The 22701-nt window shown below is 36.9% G+C and overlaps 1 protein-coding gene across 3 annotated transcripts; it reads left to right on the forward strand.

Annotated features, from left to right (window-relative positions):
- Nucleotides 1-1363: 1363 nt before the first annotated feature.
- LOC113287243 (guanine nucleotide exchange factor SPIKE 1-like) lies at nt 1364-21766 on the forward strand. 3 transcript variants are annotated; one of them, XM_026535924.1, is made up of 31 exons: nt 1364-1434; nt 3323-3415; nt 4373-4535; nt 4987-5114; nt 5876-5985; nt 6123-6178; nt 7057-7154; nt 7299-7436; nt 8368-8682; nt 8968-9246; nt 9699-9866; nt 9952-10143; nt 10399-10442; nt 11162-11231; nt 11539-11700; nt 12075-12182; nt 12313-12350; nt 13360-13504; nt 14156-14282; nt 14442-14635; nt 15280-15410; nt 15943-16018; nt 16172-16282; nt 17458-17640; nt 18157-18300; nt 18634-18807; nt 18887-19234; nt 19312-19644; nt 19790-19975; nt 20173-21147; nt 21279-21766. In XM_026535924.1, exons 1-31 carry the CDS (start codon nt 1405-1407, stop codon nt 21531-21533), a joined length of 5574 nt encoding a protein of 1857 aa, XP_026391709.1. In that variant the 5' UTR covers nt 1364-1404; the 3' UTR covers nt 21534-21766. The 3 variants fall into 3 exon arrangements, with proteins under 3 accessions (XP_026391709.1, XP_026391710.1, XP_026391711.1); XM_026535925.1 differs by having other exon boundaries at nt 1370-1827; XM_026535926.1 differs by having other exon boundaries at nt 1370-1827; nt 3329-3415.
- The last annotated feature ends 935 nt before the right edge of the window (nt 21767-22701 follow it).

Here is a 22701-nt window from a genome sequence, read left to right on the forward strand (position 1 = left end):
CCTTTCTACTACACCAAGTATTGTTCCCTGTCAACCAAAAAGAACATCAAAGTTTATTCACTAAACCTCATCCCATAAAAAATAAGTAAAAATAAATAAAATCGAAGATGAGTGCGGATTCTGCAACCTAAAATATAAAGTTTCTGCCAATGAGATGATGGTCATACGACCCCATCAATATATTTTCAAAACAGTAGACGTTTCTTTGAGTCATTTCATCGAACACGTTACAATAAAACTAAAGTAAAACTAACCGGTGCATTAAGTTTGAACGATCTTTACTTGATAGGAAAATACATATTATTCATCTTTGAGCAGGGAAACATGGAACAACGTATTTGTTTGAGTTGGGTGATTATTTCAGAGAAAATACCATAGTTAGATGTTAACAACAACTCATAAAATGGTGAAACCAAAGGTATCAAAAAAAGAAGCAAAAAAAAACAAAAAAAACAGCGGTAATGAGTTAGAGGAACCCGACACGTACCTTTAAGATAAAGCAAAACGACAACAACAGCACCAATAACCAATAACTCTTTTCGTGGAGATGTAACACTTGCCAGTGAAAATGGTCTGCGCAGGTAGATTTATATCCTTGAACATTAGATCGAGCGTTTCAGAAACCATAGGATTGATATAAATGAGGCGTAATGGGTGGTTAATGGCTTTCAATGGTGATTTTAATTAGTAACGGACAATAAATGAAGTAACGGTTGCAAAAATAAGCTTTGATCCGGTAGAATTTATGCCTGAATGACTCACATACGTCGGATTAGGGAGTAGAAAATGGGTGCATTCTCAGCCGGGATTTGTCTGTTGCACTTTTCCACACTTCAAAATGAATGGGAGCCGTCGATCGCTGTGGAAGGCTCATGCATAGCCATCGGATTTCGCGAAACACATTTTTTATAAGATAAAGCAAAACGACAACAACACCACCAATAACCAATAACTCTTTTCGTGGAGATGTAACACTTGCCAGTGAAAATGGTCTGCGCAGGTAGATTTATATCCTTGAACATTAGATCTAGGATAAATCCCATTTATTATCGGAATACCCTTGTGTCTAGCCTATATAAATAGAGGTTGTGTTCTCCCGTTTCTATACACAGAATTCTTCTTTATCTCTCTACTTTCTCTATTTCTTTCCTCGTGTGGCACTATTTATATCTTTGGATATTTGTCCTTAACAGGAATCAATCACATCCAACCGGGCACTTTCGGATATGATATCGGTACCGTACCGTATGAAAATGACTTCGGAAGGGGTATTTGGTAATTAAGTTCAAAACGATGGGACTTTTGAATGACATTATGCTGAACCATAAAAAAGAAAACAAAAAGACACACAGTTACCCTCCTAAAACAACTCACTTCATTATCGGGTAGAGAGAGAGTGCGTTTATGGAACTGAGATTTTGCTGGAGCTACAAGGTATTACAGCTCAATCCACTCACTTCTAGTAGTAGTAGTCAAAAAGTATTGAAGAAAAATAAAATTTATCCATCCAAGTTTTCCTTTCTCTTCAAGTATAATGCTCAACTAATTCCCTTTTCTCATCTTCCTCTTTTTATCATCATCATCATCAGAGCAGTAGTAGTAACAGTGCTTATGTAACTCAACAATCTTTAACTTAAATCATTCCATTTACTCCCAACTTCATTTCCACTTCTGTAACTCAACAAAAGGGTGGTTATGAGTGAGACTGGAGTGATGTTTTTAGGTTTGAATTATTTCACTCCGAATGATGGTTTCTAGGGTTTCATTTTCGATCTGCTTTGTTTTTATGCCCTAAACGAACCAACTCTTCTTTCCTGACACCAAAAGGTTCGTTCTCTTTTTATTGTTGGAGTTATAGATTTCATTTTTTTCTTCCCCTTTTCTGTGTTCTTTTAATTGTTGTGCTGTGAATTTGTGTTCTTTTTGTTCTGATTTCACTGTTGTTACATTGTACTTTAACACTATCATTGGAGATTAAATTGACTGGATCTTATTAAGAAACTAGTAAAAGAAAGTGAATTATATGAGGTTCGTTTATTTTTGAGTGACATTAAGTTATTATTGAAGTATTTTAGGTCTGCATCTTTTTTCCCGGAGTAGGGGAAAGTAGTTGAACGACTCCTAATGAAGCACTTCTCTAACCAGCTTGCATGTTGTTAGTTTACATGTTTGGTCTGGTGGGTTTCCAGGGATTAATAATGTGGATAAAATAGAGTTTTTTATGTTCTATTTCAGAAACGATTATTCTATTTTCTACTGTCCTTACAGCAGCATTTTGTTTTTTGGCCAAATAATGAATTTAGTGATTGCCATTGTATCAAGGAAAGGTGAGTGAACAGTGTATAAGGACATACTGAGAAGAAAGTAACTATTCAGGAACTTCAAGCTCTAGCTCTACAAACTGTATATAGTATTCAAAAAACCTATGTATCAAATAGTCTCTAATGTAACTTTCTTTGCAGTGAATGCATACTAACTGGATCGAATGGCAATAATAATCTAAAGTTTTGGTTTCTATGTTTCCTGTGATTATATTAAGTGATCCAATCTTCTGATTAGTACGTTCTCTGGTAGATATGAGTTTCACGGGACTCCTTCAAACTCTATGAACACAGAATTTTTCACATGGGATATTTTTGGTCTCTTGCTTTAACAGTACAAATTAGAAGTTAAAAGCAGTTCATTGCCTACCTTTCGTATGAAAACTTTATCTAAGTTAGAGATTTTAGGTAACATTTTTTGAAACTCAAATGCTGCAAAGTTATGCATTTTCGCTGCATTTTTGGAAATATGAGCGAAACATAATCAAGTTAAGATCAGGACACTTCATGGGATGGGCACCGTCATATGAAATATCACTAGAGAATGTTCGTAACATGTAAGCAAAAGTAACCACAAAAATAAACAGCATGAAAACGACACGGTCTTCGACTCTTGAAAGGAAAGAGGTATAGAATCTTCCATGCATTTTCCATACTTGGTTGGCATAACATATGGGTTATATCACACCTCAGTTTATTCAGATTCTTCTTCTTATTACCTTTGCGCTTCGTTGCTTTTGGTATTAGTAAAATGATGCCTCTTTTCCTTTAAACTATTTGTAGTGCACTAAAGTCCCAGAACTGTATGTTGCACTGTGTCTTATTTATTTGTATTTAATGCTGCGAAAGAGTGACATCCAGCACTGCTGCATTATTGTAGCGTTTTTTTTTTTTTTTTTTTGGTGTCATTGTAGCAATTTGTGGGTGTAAACGTTAAGTTCTGCTTATTTCTCACGAATAATGCTCATATGTAGTACTCATTTTTCTGGGTTGGATTTTAGTTGCAGATGATGGACGAATTATCATCTAATGGACAGCGCTTTAGAAAACTCCCACGGCATTCTCTTCTTGGGAATTTGGAGTTGGATCCACTGGTAAATTTATTATCAACTGTAATCGAATGGTTCAGCCTTTAGTTCAAGAATTTGGTTTTTTAGCGTGATTATAAATTTGGCAGCACTCTTGATCACCCTTGTTTATTGTCACCGAAGGTTTAATATTTCATTCATCTCAGAGACTTTAAGGAAATGCTGTCAAGTAAATAACTCAGTATTTGGGATTGGTGATCTTTGTGTTGACAATTGACGTTTTACTTTTCGTGTTCTGCCTCCGAGACCCTGAAACACACACACAAATATGGTAGTTAACTTCGTGGCCTACACAGAACCTGTCTTAAAAGCTAATTCCTACTGACTGAAAATTAAGCCTGTTATAAAGGTACATGGGCAACAAAAGAGAGAAGATGGATAACTCAATTTCAATATCTATGACTTATGCAGATTAGTTAGTATATATTTTACATTCACATTTACAGAAAACAACTACCAAGATCTACTTCTGGGAATCAAAACTGTTTGTGTATGTATCAGTTAAATTTGATAAACATGTATCTGCACAAGCCCTTCATGCTAATCAATAAAATATGTCCAAAACACACTTGTACGAATTACATCATCATAAACACATGCAAGAACAACCTTGGCATTCATCTTCATAACTTATGAGTCAATCGCTTGTATACACACAAATACCTTGCTGGACTTTCTTCATCCTCATAGTCGTACCATATGTGCAAACATAGTCACCGACCAATTTCATGCATATCCTGACGCATAGAACAATATGCCGACCATATGCAAGGATACATATGTGCAAACAGCTCAATTCTGCTTCAAGTGACACTCTCTCAGATTAATTACAAGTTTGTGCTTTACTGTCAGCCTCTGTCATTGTATACCGATATAGTTATTGAACCTGAAGGTATTGAAAATCAAAAAGCAAAAAAGTTCCTGTTCTCTCTACTAAATTCAACATATGTTTTCTGTTAACAGCTGAATGAAAACTTGGAGCAGTGGCCACATCTGAATGAATTGGTTCATTGCTACAAAGCTGATTGGGTGAAGGATGAAAGCAAGTATGGGCACTATGAAAGCATTGCTCCTATTTCATTTCAAAATCAAGTTTTTGAAGGGACTGATACTGACATCGAGACGGGTAAGGAGACATGGGGTGCAAGTGTCATTTCTGAAAATTTAACCTAGAATCCGCGATCGGAATTACCGGTGCATTAAACTAGGTGATCAAAGAACTTAGGTTCAATGGTTTGTGCCTCTAAAATATCTTTTGCCTTCTGAAAGGGAGTTCGTAATATATGCGATTGAACTTCTGCATGAATGTGTAACATGTTCTCCTCTTATAATTAATGGAAGAATCTTCTCTAGTTTCCTTTTCAATAATCTTATTAATAAATTCAGCAGATAGGTACATGGTGATCAGTTAATGCTTCCGTGGATGCAAACTTAGTTGACGTTTGTTGTGACTTGGGCAGATCCCCAGTATCTTCCTTTCTTTAAAAAGAATAAAAGATGAATAACAAATAAAACAATGAGTTAGAAGAATAAATATGTGTCCTTTGTATTTCCTCTTACTTACTATCTGGCTGCAGAGATGCGTCTTGCAAGTGCAAGGCATTCTGCTACCGAAGATGCTACTGATGATGACGTCCCTAGTACTTCAGGAAGGCAATCGTTAGAGGTTATTACAGCTGACATCTCATTCTCACATGTTTTAAAGGTGAGACAGAAGCGGAACTCTTGGTTTTCTTGTAGTAGAGCGTGAGTAGCGTACCTAATTTCATTCATATACGTGCTAGAAGTGTTGCATTTCATAGTCGTCTCTGCAGATTACTTCTCAATTCGAAAACTTGTTTTTGGTGAATGCTTCTGTATTTTCTTATTTAACTTTCGTGAAATTATGTCACTTTCTCCTAAATGCTCATATTTGTAAGATGTTCAATGATAGTTGGGTTAGTTTCATGGATACCAACAACATAAGCACGCCCACTTTTCTAGTTTCATTGTATGACTTCTGGAACTGCAGTATGATATGATATCTGGGTGACTGCATAGTTCGAAATGGCCACAGTTACATTTGAAGGAGGCCAAGATATAGTTGAAATTAATGGAAGATGGATTGAACTACACGTTAGTATCCAGAGATCTTGCAATATTTGAGTCTCATAATTTTCACATGGGAGGATTCTTTATTTTGTTTTGGATGTTCTGAAATTGTAGCCCTTATTGCGATTGCTGGGAGATATGACTTATGTATTCTTATACAGCAAGTAAAGTTGTAGGAACAAAAAGGCACGACTTTCTTTTGCCTTTTATAGATCATGATTTAACCAGTGTATTCAAAAAAAATGCTCTAGTTCCTAGGGTGGAAATTTCAGTTCAATCACGTGTGTCATGGTCTTTGAGCAGTGTGCTTAACTTTCCATTGTCATTATAGTAAATTTCCATTTAATGTTTTTATTCAATGAATATATGTCGCAGCATTTCGGTGAATCTCCATTGCCTGCTTATGAGCCAGCTTTCGATTGGGAAACCGAGAGGTCAATGATAATTGGGCAAAGGACGCCAGAAACTAAGACACAATCTGGCAGGTTTAACCTTTGACTATGACCTAAATCGTTTATTTGATCGATACACAGTTAGCTCTTGGTACTCTTTATGTTTGCTAGACTCTGCTACTGTACTTCATTATTATTTTTCGTTACTGATGCTCTTTTCTTTATCTCAGTGGGTTGAAGATTTCAGTGAAGATTTTGTCCTTGTCATTCCAAGCAGGGCTAGTCGGTGAGTCTGTTCATAAATGTACTAATATTGGGTTATCCTGTTATTTCGGGTCATTTGTTATTCCAAGCTAAGTACCCTTAACCAGTATATAAAAATGGTTGCCCGGTGCATGAGGGTTGACCTTTAATAACAGACCTTGGATTTTGTGCTTCAATCACGAAGGTTTTGACTGCTCATGCTCATGCTAATGCTAATGCTATGGGTAGCTATCAATGGAGCTTGTTTTGTCTTCTTTTGATCCATTTGATTTTTGCTTTTGCTTCCTGTTTGCTAATTATCTGAAACTTCACCCTCTGTGTGTTCTATCTTAGATCCTGGATTTCTTAACTTGAGAATTTTAACTTGTTTGTTGTTCAACTTTTACAGTCACTTGTAGTAGGACATAGAATAGAAATAATTTTATTCAATCACATTTGAAATGTATTTATTGTGGGTAACTGTTGATTAGTATTGTAAACTATAAAGGATCAAAACTTTCGCTTTGTGATTGCATGGTTCCCGTGTACAAACTAATCTTGGTTTTATGATATCAGTTTAGTTATGACTCAGAGCTTGTAACTATGTAATTTTAGTTTCTTTGGTACACACTTCAGAATAAAGTAAAAAACACAACACATCAACTGTTAATACATCAGAAACCACAGAAACATAAGAAATTCTTTTCTGAAACTGTACATTGTCATGGTAAATCAAATTATACTGTATTCATGCCTGTAATTAGTTGACTTCAGTCTTCGATGATAATGGTTATTACCTTTTTTTCAAAATGTGGACATGAATATCTTGAGGTTTCTGATCTTCCTTGTTAAGACTAAATTTTTTTAAATGCCTTTTACTAACCATGTGTGGATCTAACTCTGTTCCTGCTTATATTGTAGAGCCATTCTATGGTACAATCTGCTTATATAATAGGGAAAGGAGAGAAAAATTATCGGAGGATTTCTATTTTCATGTGCTACCGGCTGAATTGCAGGATGTAAGCTCTGGCTGCATTATATGATTGTTTGCCATACACATTCCTTTTAGGATCTCGGTTGCGTGTCCATGCATTAAATGTGTGTCATGCCCTTAATTTTTTTTTCTTCCAACTGCATAACATTTTCATTTTGTCATACAACAGGGTAGACTTTTTTCTGAGCATCGGGGTATTTTCTCTTTGGATTCCCCATCAACATCAGTTTGCCTGCTTATACAGTTAGAGAAGCCCGCCACAGAAGAAGGCGGAGTCACCCCTTCTGTGTATTCACGCAAGGATCCAGTAAGTTGAAGCACATCAAGTTATTTTGTTTTTAAGTACAGTTGGTACCTGTTTGGGTATATTTGAATTCTGATTCCCTAACGTTCCTGTAATCTTTATAGTTTTAACTTCAGATTCTCTGTTACCCCTGTATTTGAAAAATGATGAACTGAGCCACTAAGGAACATTTGCGGTTCAGTGTTTCATGCTACAGTCTAGATTGATATCTGATCACCTGGGTCTTTGTTGATAAGAGCTGTACATATGAGAATTTCAGCTCCTGAATCATCATCACTTAGATCTGAACATGATAATAGTTTACCTTCCGCTGATAAAAGATTCATACCTGTTATTAACATGTTCAACAGCTGTAATACTGATCTCTGACGTGGTTTATACAACATACTCAATGACAACAGATATTACCCTTAATCAGAATTTTGTGGAGATAGAACACACCATCATAAACACCATGGTAACAAGCATCAAACATAGCAGAAACATTTCTAATAATCTTTATGGAATTAGCAAGAAGAAAATAGAAATAACGTTTAGTCTCACTTAAGGTTTTGACTTGGACTTCTATTTCCTCGGGCTTAGAACTATGGATAAAATGTTAGGAGAGAGTCTAAGCCAATGGCCACGTGTCATCCAACCTTTCCATGTCACCTTAGGTATTACTCAACCTTAATTTAAAATTTAAAACTAAACTAAGCGAAGGCAACCTTAAGCTAAACTAATTAGATATGAACTTAAGCTAAACATAGATTGCTGCGTAAACCATGAAATGCAACATGTTGAACTTTGGAAACTACATGCTAGTTCAATTTTTGCATTTATACCGGCCACAGTCATTCTCTTTTGTTCAAGGATTTTTTGTTGTTTAGTTTTTTGTTAAGTAATTAGGGATTCTGTGTAAGATCTCATTCCATGGTTACTATACTATTAACAGGTTCACTTGACCGAAAGAGAAAAACAGAAACTTCACGTATGGTCTCGGATCATGCCTTATCGGGAATCTTTCTCTTGGGCTATGGTTCCACTGTTCGATAACAACATTGCTTCTTCTTCTGGTGGTGCTGCCTCCCCCAGCAGTCCACTTGCTCCTGGTATATCTGGATCTGGTTCCTTTGATAGTATTGCTGAACCTGCCACTAAGATTGGCTTAGACGGGAAGCTGGCTAGGTCTTCTGACGGGAGTTCTTTCATTGTCGAAATATCAAACCTAAATAAAGTTAAAGAAAGCTATACAGAGGACTCCCTTCAGGTGGGCAATACTTGTTTCTGATCTTGCTAGGAGTGTAGCACTTCCTGTTTCTTGTTGTGGAATTTTCAGCCAATTTTCTATTCCATGTAGGAAAGTTGATTAGACAAGTGCACTTGCTCTTTCTTATGTGTAAACTATGAATTCCACTCGATGGGTTGTTGCATATCAACTGCTCTCTGAGTGAATTAACTGGAACTTTTTCTTTGCTATATATATGGTATATCTAGTGTGAAAAAGCTTAAGTTAACATTGTATGAGTAATATGTACTTACATTTTTTACTTAGGATCCTAAACGAAAGGTCCATAAACCCGTGAAAGGCGTACTAAAACTAGAGATCGAAAAGATTCAGGTCAGCCGGGTTGAGTTTGACAATATTTCAGAAAGTGGAAGTGTGACCAATGATTGCGTTGATGCCGGGGATCGTTTTGTTGATTCTGCTGCTATTAAGGGTCTGAGCAGCAGTGATGGACCACATAATGGCAATTCCTTCCACAACGGAAAACACATACATAGAAATGGTTCAAATGTTCTTGGTAGTACTGCCGATTTCAGTTCTGATGATGTGAGTACTAAACCCTTACTCTATTCTCTGATATATCTGATTAGGAAGTTACAATCTGATCAATATTCATATCATGGAGCAAACTCATTAGAGCAATCATATTTCTCATGGTCTCTAAGCTCACTGGTTATTTGTTCTTCACCTACCCGGGTTATGAAAATCATCAGTTCCTGCCCAAATGGTTGAAATTCTCTCAAATAATTGGATTCTTGATTGTTCTGGCATATCAATAAAATAATAAACTGAAGTTAGTCCTGATAGCTTGTAATGGAAATGTTATAAAAAACTATATCTTTTCCAAATAAAGAAATCTACATTTAATATATCTTATTTGTTGCTATATGGATAATGTAAGTTGAATCAAGGTGATGATTTTCAAGCCGTAGTTTTGTACATATTAGTTGGTATGAATAACATCTTCTGATTGATGAGCACATGTTTTGTACTGGCAGTTCCAAGCTTTTGACTTCCGTACAATGATAAGAAGCGAACCTTTTACACAACTTCTTCACTGTCTGTATATATATCCGTTAACTGTCAGTTTGGGCCGGAAAAGGAACTTGTTTATACGTGTTGAGCTGAAAAAAGATGATGCTGATCCGCGCAAACAGTCTTTGGAGGTAATTTTCCTTTTAAAACTTCGCAAGTAATCTGCCTTCACAATATGAAGATTCCCATAAATTTGCATTGATGTTCTTTGTACAGGCAATTTATCCAAGGAATTCAGGAGAACCACTCCAGAAATCTGCCCACACACAAGTTGCTGTTGGGGTCAGAGTTGCCTGTTACCATGACGAGATTAAAATTTGCCTTCCTGCCATTTTCACACCTCAGCAGCATCTCCTATTTACTTTCTTTCATGTTGACCTTCAAACAAAACTCGAAGCTCCAAAGCCTGTAAGTCATGATTTTGTTACTCTAATACTCAATAGTCCTAAGCGATCTAGGTTGTCGCTTCAGTTTATGTCTTAACTTCAGCAATCTGTAATAAGTTTTAGGCAGTTTTAGATCTTCCAAGCTCGTTATATCTGCTTTAGTAGTCTAACTCTGTTTTTTCTTCTTGTTTTTAATAAATTGGAGATTGTTTATCTATTGTAAAGTTTGAGTTGTTAACTTTACTTTTCAATTTCTTGTACGTGTTTAAATTTGCAGGTGGTGATTGGATATGCTGCCCTTCCACTGACAGTACATGCTCAGTATGTGATACCTTTAATTAAGTTACACATGCCCTTATCAATATTTATGGTGTTAGTAACTACTACAAGTATACTTAAATGTCAGACATGATAATTTTTTTGATGTTTATCTATTGGAGATCTATTTAAGCTCTAATTATTTTATTAGATCTATCTACGTGGAGTACCGAGTTGTAAACCTAGATATTAATTCTAGTAACTAGGGTTGATAGTTGATAAATAATCTGAATGGACTATGTCATCATTTGTAGTCCTCACACATCATATGCATATTCATGTCTATTTTTAAATTCATCCTTTTTGAAATTGCCATGGAAATATCGGGTTTGTATGATTTAATATAGTCAAATTGCATCCCCCCAGCTCAGAACCTTACCTGCAATTGTATTTCAATGACGTTGCATTGTATAATTACATGACTTTGCCAAGAAGACTTCTATAACACATCATGACCCAATATTATTTGTTTCCATGTTACATGTACAAATTCGTGTCGAAGTCCTAATATATTTTTGGTACTAGCAGTCTTATCATTTGGTTCTGCTTCTAGGATAATTGGATAAAATATATATCATATTTTCATCAATTGGGTCTATTTCGTTTCTTTTCTTTTTTCGCTGAAAAGGTTCACGAATTTGCTATTTCACAGTGAATTTTGTTGATACCTATGTGATGGCTTGATGAATCAGTGATAATCGTATTCTTATGTTTGACTTCAGGATGCGATCTGAAGTTTCCTTACCAATTATGAAAGAACTTGTTCCTCATTATCTGCAAGATGGTGCCAAGGTAAAAAGTGGAATAAATTCAAAAATAGAGAAACATATCTGTTTATTATAATATATAGGAGCACTCTTGTAGTCTCATACCCCCTAGCGATCCATTTGGTAGCCTACGGAACAGTTTTCTTGTTTTGAGCAGACAGTCTATACTTTCATAGATGCATCCAAGAACTGCTAACATTCTAGAATGAGGGAAGCAAAGCCAAACTACTGTGAATGGGTCTGCTGTCTTGATGTTCTTACTTAGTAGTTTGACAAATTGTTCCTTTGGAATTGAGTATCTAATGAGCAATTTGAATCCGATTGTTTTACAGGAGAGGCTGGATTTCCTGGAAGACGGGAAAACTGTATTTAGATTGCGGTTAAGACTATGTTCCTCTTTGTTTCCAATTAACGAGCGTATTAGAGATTTTTTTCTTGAATACGATAGGCATACACTCCGAACAAGTCCTCCTTGGGGGTCTGAGCTTCTTGAGGTACTTATTCGAAAGTTATGGAATATATTCATGCGTTCAAGTGGTTTATACAATACTTATCTTTATCATCAACTCAGTATATAATTTAATTTCAATAGCCTACACTATTAGTTAGTGTAGAAGACTACCCCGAGTTTTGTCACACATGAGAAGGTGCAGAAGGCCGGCTTTTGGTCATTTTCGTGCTTTTAAAATTCTCCTTTCACTTTATCAGTCATACAGTACTGGCATGCGTAGAGTTATAACATATATAACATAGTGTCTAGTTGTTTATGTTTTTAAGAATAACTTAGTTGTGGTGAAACCATGACGAGTCGTGTTTTTTGTCTGTTTTGGAGTTTCTTAATAAGGATGTATGCGATGCTTTTATGCAGGCAATCAACAGTCTGAAAAATGTTGATTCATGTGCGCTGCTGCAGTTTCTGCAGCCCATACTGAATATGCTTCTTCACCTTATAGGTGATGGTGGTGAAACCCTTCAGGTCGGTGAGCAAATATTGCTCTGACTCTTGTTGTCTATAGTCTTTTGTTTCAATATGCTTCAAAGTTTTTGTGTTCAAATAGCTACTTTAAAACTTGGAATCTCAGAGGGTCGGATTTAATTGTTTCCAGGTTGCAGCCTTTCGAGCTATGGTCAATATTTTAACTCGGTATGATTCTTAATCGTGTTTACTGCATTGTTTCATGTTGTGTATCATTCTTTATCATATAGCAGAGGAGCTGTTCGAACCGTTTTTGGTTGGTGTTCCATTATTATGATTGACCATACAGTAGTTCTGTGTCTTTCAGACTATAAACTAATAGATCGTCCAATTGGGTATGGTAACAGAAGTCATTGGTTGTTAGAAGTAGGTTTTCCAGGAACGTAGATGTAGCCTATGATAACAATGATACACCTACGTGGGTCGAACACTAATTAGGGTGGTCCAGATGGGCTAGAATGAGCAGAAACACTGAGAAAAACAAAAGACCTGCATATGTAGTTGTCTTAATAGTTCTGTGCCACATCAGTCATAAGTTACTTCTTTGTTTTGAGGTCTAAGCTGCTGGATATACATGATGCATGACATTAACATTTATCCATTTTGAGATCTAAGCAGTGCACACAATATACATACACATATTTTAACAATACCATGTGCGAATACCTGCTTAAGTGTCCTCAAAACATCAGACACTGTCCGTTTCTGACATGAAGTGAATCGAGAAAGTGGAGGATTCTTGTTAGATAACATATGATATATACCAGCAAATTACAGTAATTCTGTGTGACGGAGAAGCAATTTAACTTTGTTAGATTCTGAGCTAATGCTTGCGACGTCCCTCTCTCGTTTTGCGATGCGTTTGGAGGCTAATATTTTTTGACCTACCTCATCATAGAATCTTAAGGGCAGAGAGCACTATTTTGTTTAAAGTGGTAAGAATTCTCTTTTCTTGTGGTCCTATCAACATTAAGCACTTCGCCACGTGTTGGCAACTTAGGAGTCATGCAAATACTCCTTGGCCTTTTTTTCGGGCTATTGCGAATCAATAGGTCTCTTCAGTGACTGGTCCCTTTCGTGGAGTGTTATTCTGCTTTCTGTAATTTTAATTATGCACACACAAGTGGTGGGCATTGGCTAGTGAATTTCATTTAATTTACGGAAAGGCATTTTACAGGGTGCAACAGGAATCATCAGATGGCGCGGAAAGAAATCGATTTCTTGTCAACTATGTCGATTATGCATTTGATGATTTTGGCGGTCGCCAGTCACCTGTTTATCCGGGCCTGTCCACAGTGTGGGGAAGTCTAGCTCGCAGTAAGGTAAAGTTAGAAAGATGCACCCTGGGTTTGCTTTTACTTTTCCATTTTCCTTGGGAGCTTCTTCATTATCAAATCATCACAAGCTCAAAAAGTCCATCCAATTATGTAGACATCTAGATATGATGTTGTGAAGGACACGGACATGCAAAACTTGAATTCTGCCACGAATCTGGGTGATGCAATTAAGGTCCAAGAGTTGATGTAATAGTTAGCACTATTTATTATTAGAGATTGTTGTTGCTAATGGAAATCTGGGAATGTTAGAAATTGAGAAATTTCAGAAATCTTTCAGTGTAAGACGTGAGAAGCATCAAATTTTAGTATGCTAAATCTGGAACTTTTGCTGATATATATATATATATATATATATATATATATATATATATATATATACATATAATCATGTTTGAATGTTGTGAAAGGTACATAGAATTTCTTACTCACAGCTTATAATATTAAAAATGTTCTGTAAGAATTGATTGTTAGAATCTGCAATATGTTACTCATGTTCTACCTATTTCGTAGATTGTGAAATCCAGTGTGCTAAGGGAAGCTTCTTTACATGCTTAGGCTCCTTTACTCTTCTTGGCAAACTCCACAAGTAGTGCAAATTTACATTTATTTTGTTTATATTTGACCTATCTGATGCAGGCAAAAGGCTATCGTGTTGGACCAGTTTATGATGATGTGCTGGCAATGACTTGGTTTTTTCTGGAGCTAATTGTAAAATCCATGGCACTGGAGCAAAACCGTCATTTCTACCATTCTCTTCCTCTAGGTTAGCAAATAGTTGAAGCTTGTGGCTACAGTGCTATTTAAATCACATTGATTCAATATACACCTAGAATGTGCGACTTCTGTTTTGTTACTTTGCCGATGCTGCAGTAAAATGTATAATTTTTTTGTTTGTGCAACTTTTTGGTTAACTATGCTTCAGGTGAAGATGTCCCGCCATTGCAGTTGAAGGAGGGTGTATTCAGATGTATCATGCAGTTGTATGATTGCCTTCTTACGGAGGTGCATGAGCGATGCAAGAAGGGATTAAGCTTGGCAAAACGCTTGAACAGCAGTTTAGCTTTTTTTTGTTATGATCTTCTATCAATTATTGAGCCTCGTCAAGTCTTTGAACTGGTGGGTTGACTTTACTTTTATCTGGAACTCCGGGGTTGAAAGGTTGATATTCTGTCTGCAACACATGACTGTATTTGGTGTTGTCATGATAGGCAATCCAAAAATTATTGCCCATTTCTACTGCTTTATAGGTCAGAAGTGAAGGCCATCTTTTGCATCGCATGTCTTCTTTAGCGATTCTGATGTGCAAGATGTATGTTGTAAATTGTATGAGGTTTGTTTTCATATTATTTGTCTTTGTCAACAAGGTTCAATGACTTAGCTGTCTGGGTCAAGCTACTCGAGCTAAAACTTGTGCTTCTTGTTGGAGCCACTCAATTATGACCTTTTTCTCCAAAATGTAAACGAAACGTTAAACCATATGCTTTTCACCATTCAGAACTTTGCCTGATGAGATATGAAATCCTATCTCTGATGATACTATCTCAACTTTCAGAACATATTTGACCATAACCTTCATTAATTTCGTTGTATTGGATTGGTAGAGTAGGCATCCTTACTGTTAGGAATAAGTATAACAAGTCCTGATGGAAACCATTGTAGAATGTATGTTTGACTTATTACAATACCTTCTGGAGAGGCTAAAGTTCCTCTTGTAGTTTTATCTCGTTTCAAGGTAATAAAATTTCGTTTCCTTTCTACAGGTGTCGCTTTACATGGACAAGTTCTCTGGGGTCTGTCAATCAGTTTTGCATGAGTGCAAGCTTACTTTTTTGCAGATAATATGTGATCATGATCTTTTCATTGAGATGCCTGGCAGGGATCCTTCAGATAGGTGCCTAATATCAACTTTCGTGATTTAAAGATACTAATACAATATTTTTGTGTTAACTACACTTGGTCATATGACATAATCTGTCAATTTCAGTTCATCTAGATCCACTGATTTGTAGTGTGGAAAGTATATTGTACATATTATATGTTGATGTTCTTCAAACTGGCTTTCTTTATACCTTCTTTTACACTTGCTGATAAGCTCTTCCCCAAAACTGTATCTGTCTTTGGAATGTTAAGGTACATGCATGTATATATTTTGAGTTTGTTGTCTTACTATTTTGTTAACATGTGCACTGATAACATTAATCTGTCGTTTTATGTCCGTAGGGCTAGGGAAACTTACAATGGCTAGTAAATATGTCCAGTATTTATGTTACATGTTACACATGTACTTTTATATCTAGTTACCTTCTCCTAAACTCTCCTGTCTGACACAGGCAGTGTTTATATTCTGCCTTCTCCATGTTTCCTCAGGTGAGTGGGGGGTTATGGACTTTCTCTGTATTAAAGTACTTGGTTAATTCTTGCAGGAACTATCTTGCATCAGTTTTAATACAGGAACTTTTCCTTACCTGGGATCATGATGATATATGTCAACGAGCTAAAGTGAGTTGCTTGTATCATTTATCAAATCTCTAATGAATACCTTCATTGTCATTTCTTTTACTTGTTCCATTTGTTCTTGAGTTTGCTGTCTCGTATGGTTTCTCTCATTGACTTAAGTCTAGTACCAATAACTTCCATTTCTTATGTCTGTAGGCGGCTAGGATCTTGGTTGTTCTCACTTGCAAGCATGAGTTTGATGCTCGATACCAGAAGCCCGAGGATAAATTATACATTGCGCAGCTATATTTTCCACTTATTGGACAGGTATACAGCATCAGTAATAATACTTCCTGCTTTCAACTTTTCATAACTCTGTTATCTCTTTATTGCTATGATTTTCTCTAAGCATAATAGCAAGGTGTCTTTAATTTAGATTCATAACAGTACATACTACCTAGTCATGCAACTGCAGAATTTGAACTTCTGGAAAAATCTGATATAATATACACAGTTATCATTGGAAACCATCAGAATTGAGATGGTGGCAAATTCTGAAATACCGATCTTGTCTAGGAGGACCCTTCTGGATAAAGTTGCATAAACGCAAGGATAGTGTCCTTTTGAGAGTTTTCATTACGTTGTCTTCTGCAATCCCCATCTCAAAGCTGGTACGGATCCTGGATTTACTGATTCTGGAAATTACTTGCAGGGCCCCTGTGAAGTAAAATTAGGTACATTAGAATTCCCATCAGCATGCATCTGATCTGTTCCTAAGTATCACAACATTCTCCACTACTGGTCCTAGTGATTCTTGAACAATTATTTGACCAAGAAATAGGTACATTATGTTGGTTTTGATAAACGATTTTGAACCATCTGCTCATCAAGTGATTCAAACCTCAGGCCTCTTGGTACAACCACCAAGTGTCTGACCAACTCAGCTGTTGGACACTGATAAGTTCTGTTTATACTTACTGACTCTTGATGTATAAAACTTTATTACTTTATTCTATAATATAAAGTTAACGGTTGAAATTAAGATCGATAGATGGTGAGGTTTGCTATCTTGAATTACATTCATTTTCTGTAGGAATATAGAGTCTTATAAGAGGAATATATCATCAAAATATTATACTTCAATTCATTGTCGTTTGGGTTTTGCGGAAAAAATGGCGCAAATCTTGTCTGACCTTGTCTATCTAAGAGTGTCCATGGATCCTCCCTCTTACTTGATATAGTTATAAGATTGTTTTCATAAAGATTACCACTTATAAAAAAAAATAAAAAAATCATAAAGATTACCACACACATGTTACATAGCTTTAACTCATATGGCAAGGGATTAATTCTGAAACTTCCACAAAACTTGTCATGTACTTTCATGACTATTTTGTTTGATTATTCAATTAAAGGATAGTACTATTACTCTGATTAGCATTCATCAATAAGTTTTGTATTTAATTGTTTGATCCTCATTCTCTGTGGTATAATGCTTGCAGATCCTAGATGAAATGCCTGTCTTTTACAACTTAAATGCTATTGAAAAACGTGAAGTATTGATTGTCGTGATGCAAATTGTACGAAATCTGGATGATGCATCTCTTGTCAAAGCTTGGCAACAAAGCATCGCTCGTACCAGACTGTTTTTTAAACTCCTGGAGGAGTGCCTTGTTCTTTTTGAGGTTCAAACCTACCTTAAGTTGTTACTTTGTTAAAATATAATCGTATCTTGGGATTTGTAATTGTAATCATTCCAGATGTCAACTCATCTACTGTTGTATGCCTTCTCATCTTCTCCTTTTCAGTAATTGTCTTCACATCAACTGTTTTGGTGGCCATCAATTAACTGCATCCATCAACTGTTTCTTGAATCTCTAGTTGTCCGATAAATAGGGCTGTAGTTGCTTAAATATGCAGCTGTTTAAGTATATTTGGACAAAATAAGTGTGGTTATCGGGTATAGGGACACTGACAATCTATATGTCGCGTACTCAGAAAGATGTCCTACCTCTTGGTCTAGTGTTTTGACTATTCAGTTATAAAAGCATGTTCATGAATTTTGCTTGTATTTTTAAATCGGGGTACAGTGGATCCTGATCTCATATGTATTTTGGTCTGTCTGTTAGTCCAGATTTTCCATATTATGTCTTCTTCCAAGATACCTTATGTATTTGATTTTAATTTTATATATTTTGCAGCATAAAAGACCAGCTGATAGCATGCTTATGGGATGTAGTTCTCGCAGCCCGGATGGAGAGGGATCTGGCTCCCCCAAATACTCAGATAGGCTTTCGCCTGCAATAAACAACTATTTGACTGAGGCATCACGTCAAGACGTTAGAGTATGATCCTTTTGTCTCTAGTTTGCATCTGTTTCTTATGATCCCCTGACGTGTATATGGAATTCCATTCTTGTTACTCTGAGGAAAATTGGATATCTACTTATATCCATAAATGATTCTGCATTAATTTCTGGATATATCTTCCTAGCTAAGTTTTGTTATATTTGGATGGAGTAAGTGCTGTAGTTATAATCATTCCTGGGTCCAGCAAGTAACTGGTTTTGAAATCTATTCTAGGATTTCTCCTTGATTACAGCATCATTCTGTAGAAATATCCTTTATTGTACCTCTTTTAGGTTTCTGAAACTTTTATCCTGAACATCTTCCACGCAGTCCCAGACAACGCCAGAGAATGGGTATTTGTGGCAGAGAGTCAGTCCCCAACTAAGTTCCCCAAGCCAACCATATTCACTGAGAGAAGCCCTTGCCCAGGCTCAGTCTTCAAGGATTGGAACATCAACCCGTGCACTAAGGGAGTCATTGCACCCAATATTAAGGCAAAGGCTGGTACGTCTCTTCTAATCTGTGAAAAGGCCTTCGTTTTACTTTTTGGTCCAATCTGATGTTCAAGCTACATAATATTCAGGAACTCTGGGAAGAAAACTTGAGTGCTGCTGTCAGTCTCCAGGTTTTAGAAGTAACCGAGAAGTTTTCCACAGCTGCAGCATCTCATAGTATTTCTACAGATTATGGGAAATTAGATTGCGTCACATCATTATTTGTTAGCTTCTTTTCACAAAGTCAGCCTCTTGCTTTTTGGAAAGCGTTGGTTCCTGTATTCAATAGTGTCTTTAGTCTTCATGGAGCAACATTAATGGCGAGGGAAAACGATCGGTTTTTAAAGCAGGTTGCTTTCCATCTTCTCCGGCTTGCAGTTTTTCGTAACGATAGTATAAGGAAAAGAGCAGTAACCGGGCTACAAGTACTTATCAGGGTGAGATTCTTACTTCTGACTTTTCATGATTGTGCCGATCATTGTGATATCTTCTGACTTTTAGTTGTTTGTTGCAGAGTTCCTTCTTTTATTTTATGCATACAACAAGGTTGAGAGTAATGTTGACAATTACCTTGTCTGAGTTAATGTCTGAAGTACAAGTAAGTCAAATGAAACCTGATGGATCACTCGAAGAGAGTGGGGAAGCTCGTCGTCTTAGGAAGTCCATGGAGGAAATGGCTGATGAAGATAGAAGTCTTGACTTATTGAGAGAGTGTGGGCTGGCTGAGAGTATTCTCAGAGCAGTTCCCGAAAATTCGGCAGAGGATAGGTGGTCATGGTCAGAGGTAAAATATCTGTCCAATAGTCTCCTTCAGGCCCTTGATGCGAGCCTGGAACATGCTCTCGTGGTAAGTTTCTGTATCACATGTATTTTCCACACTTGGTCTCCAGCAAATAGTGAAACTACAATTTCATTTTGGAAACAAGAACGTAAATACCGGGGCTCTATTATGTTCTGTAAAAGGTAACTATCTTTGATTTTTAATTTTCCAGGCTACTGTGGTGAGTGTGGATAGATATGCAGCAGCTGAGACCTTCTATAGACTTGCAATTGCATATGCTCCTGTTCCAGATCTTCATATAATGTGGCTGTTGCATTTATGTGATGCACATCAAGAAATGCAATCTTGGGCTGAAGCTGCCCAATGTGCAGTCGCTGTTGCTGGTGTAATTATGCAGGTTAGTATAGTTGATTGATAAGTTATCATATTAAGAGATCCAATTACTCGTCTGTTTGTTTTCTGATCTAACACAGTGAACTTAATTCACCTTGAAAAGACAACAACTCTTACTTATATTCACAAAAGTGTTAAATGCTATAATTAGGTCTTGAGTAATTAATTTTAACAGGAATCTAACATAAAGTTTTTCTGAAGGCTCTTGTTGGAAGAAATGATGCTGTATGGACTAGAGATCATGTGGCTGCATTGCGCAAAATCTGTCCTATGGTCAGCAATGAGATAACTGCAGAGTCTTCTGCAGCCGAAGTAGAGGGTTATGGTGCATCTAAACTCACAGTTGACTCCGCTGTGAAATACCTTCAGCTTGCCAATAAGCTTTTCTCTCAAGCCGAACTCTATCATTTCTGTGCGAGTATTCAGGAGCTGATAATTCCTGTTTATAAAAGCAGGAGGGCATTTGGTCAGCTTGCAAAATGTCACACCTCCTTAACTAGCATTTATGAATCGATTCTTGAACAGGAATCCAGTCCCATCCCTTTCACCGATGCAACATACTACCGTGTTGGGTTCTATGGCGATCAGTTCGGGAAGCTTGATAGAAAGGAATATGTATACAGAGAACCTCGAGATGTGCGGCTAGGGGACATAATGGAGAAGCTTAGTCACATATATGAGTCTCGGATGGACAGCAACCACACCCTGAACATAATTCCTGATTCTAGACAAGTTAAAGCAGATGAGTTGCAACCTGGAGTTTGCCATTTGCAGATCACTGCTGCCGACCCTATTATGGAAGACGAAGATCTGGGCAGTAGAAGAGAGAGAATCTTCTCTCTTTTACCCGGAAGCATGCGTGCACGTGTGTTTGATCACTTCTTGTTTGATACCCCATTTACCAAAAATGGTAAAACCCAAGGTGGATTGGAAGACCAATGGAAGCGCCGTACTGTACTGCAAACAGAAGGTTCATTTCCAGCGCTAGTGAATCGGCTCTTGGTCGTTAAATCTGAGTCACTTGAGTTTTCACCAGTAGAAAATGCTATTGGGATGATTGAAACTAGGACAGGTGCATTGCGTAATGAGCTGGAAGAGCCACGTAGCTCTGAAGGGGATCAACTCCCACGCCTCCAAAGTTTACAAAGGATACTCCAGGGCAGTGTTGCAGTTCAGGTATGTATTATTGGAGTTTCCAAACATCTCATCCTCAAAGCCGTTTAATGCTTTTCTGCATGAAAATATTAAACAATTGCAAGAATCCAATGACATGGGATCTGAAAATAGATATTGTTGGGGGTATGCAGGTGAACAGTGGAGTCTTGAGTGTGTGCACAGCTTTTTTGTCTGGTGAGCCTGCAACTAGGTTGCGGTCACAGGAATTGCAGCAACTTATTGCTGCACTTCTTGAATTCATGGCAGTTTGTAAGCGAGCAATAAGGGTACACTTCAGGTTGATCGGGGAAGAAGATCAAGACTTCCACACACAGTTAGTAAATGGGTTTCAATCCCTTACGGCTGAGCTTTCTCATTACATCCCAGCCATTCTTTCAGAGCTTTGATGGTCTTCACCATCTGTGGGAGTTGTTCATATTTTGTTCTTTTATTGTTATTTGTTTTTTTTAGGTTAATTTTTTGGTATTTCTTGCCTGCCCAGGGTTTCGTATATGATTAGATGTCTTGTGAGATGTATATACTATCCTCAATACCACCCCACGTGTTTGTAAAATGCAATGTATTCCCATTTTTTCTTCCAAGTTATATTCTCTAATTACATGTCTTTAGTGTTTTGCTCTAAAAAATATGTCTAGTGTTGTTGACAAGTATTCTTTTGTAATTTTGTTGTTTATGTAGTATCACTAGGGTTTGTTATCTTGTACATCCATGCACAAGATAAGGACCTATCATTGCATTGGAACTTGTAAAACACAATTAAAAATCAAGAGAGAAGATGTATCTTTGCACTGGAGAATGCAAATTTTAATTGGTTTTTCACAAAAAATACTTGAACTAAGTAAAACCAAAACACTTGTACTTCAAACAAGCAGAGCACCAAACAATACAATGAACAAATTGTGGCTTCGCTCCTTTTGGACTCCTCTTTTCTTTTCTTCTTTGGTTTTGCTTTCTTTTTATAGCGCTTTTTCTTTCCTTGTAGTTTTGCTCAAATATAACTAGAAATCCCGAGTCTTTCTCACCGAAGATGTTTTCAACCAAGTCACGCCACACGCCTATTTCTTTGAACCTCAACCACTTACCATCCCTTGTATGGATATAACATGCTGGTACCAACCATTAAGATCGAGAAAATCTCACAAAATCCGACCAAGTAACTCTGGGATATCCTCCACCTTTTTTTAAGAGTTTATTGACAAAAGGTAGTAAGGATATCAGCCTCCCACACTTGTGGACTTTGTGATCTTAAACCGACTAGGCATAGTCTTTGTAGATCAGAAGAGTTGCTATGCTCAATAGTTTACAAATAACATGTTCAAAAGAGTTTAGACTCAAAAGTAAATTATCTAGATTTTTATTAGTCCTCCAGCTTGTACTTCTTGTTCCTCCTTGCATGACTTTGATGATATTTTTGTTACTTCCCATTAAGTTGGAAGCTTTGCAATTGAGTTGAGAAGCCCAGTCCAGAGCATCCTGAGCCGCTAAGCAGTCCCCCTCTTCTCTTCCATGGACCCCGACCCCTCTGGTTTTCCTGCCAATAGTTTCTCCTGCTGG

The sequence above is a fragment of the Papaver somniferum genome, chromosome 6 (assembly GCF_003573695.1).
Source record: "Papaver somniferum cultivar HN1 chromosome 6, ASM357369v1, whole genome shotgun sequence".
Taxonomy (NCBI): domain Eukaryota; kingdom Viridiplantae; phylum Streptophyta; class Magnoliopsida; order Ranunculales; family Papaveraceae; genus Papaver; species Papaver somniferum.

Bases quoted from the DNA above. Each gene is read 5' to 3' on its own strand.
- LOC113287243 (XM_026535924.1), top strand. From the start codon at position 1,405: ATGGAACTGAGATTTTGCTGGAGCTACAAG. The intron at 5,986-6,122 runs GTTTAACCTTTG...TCTTTATCTCAG, and splicing joins ACTAAGACACAATCTGGCAG to TGGGTTGAAGATTTCAGTGA. The intron at 15,411-15,942 runs GTGCCTAATATC...TAATTCTTGCAG, and splicing joins GGCAGGGATCCTTCAGATAG to GAACTATCTTGCATCAGTTT.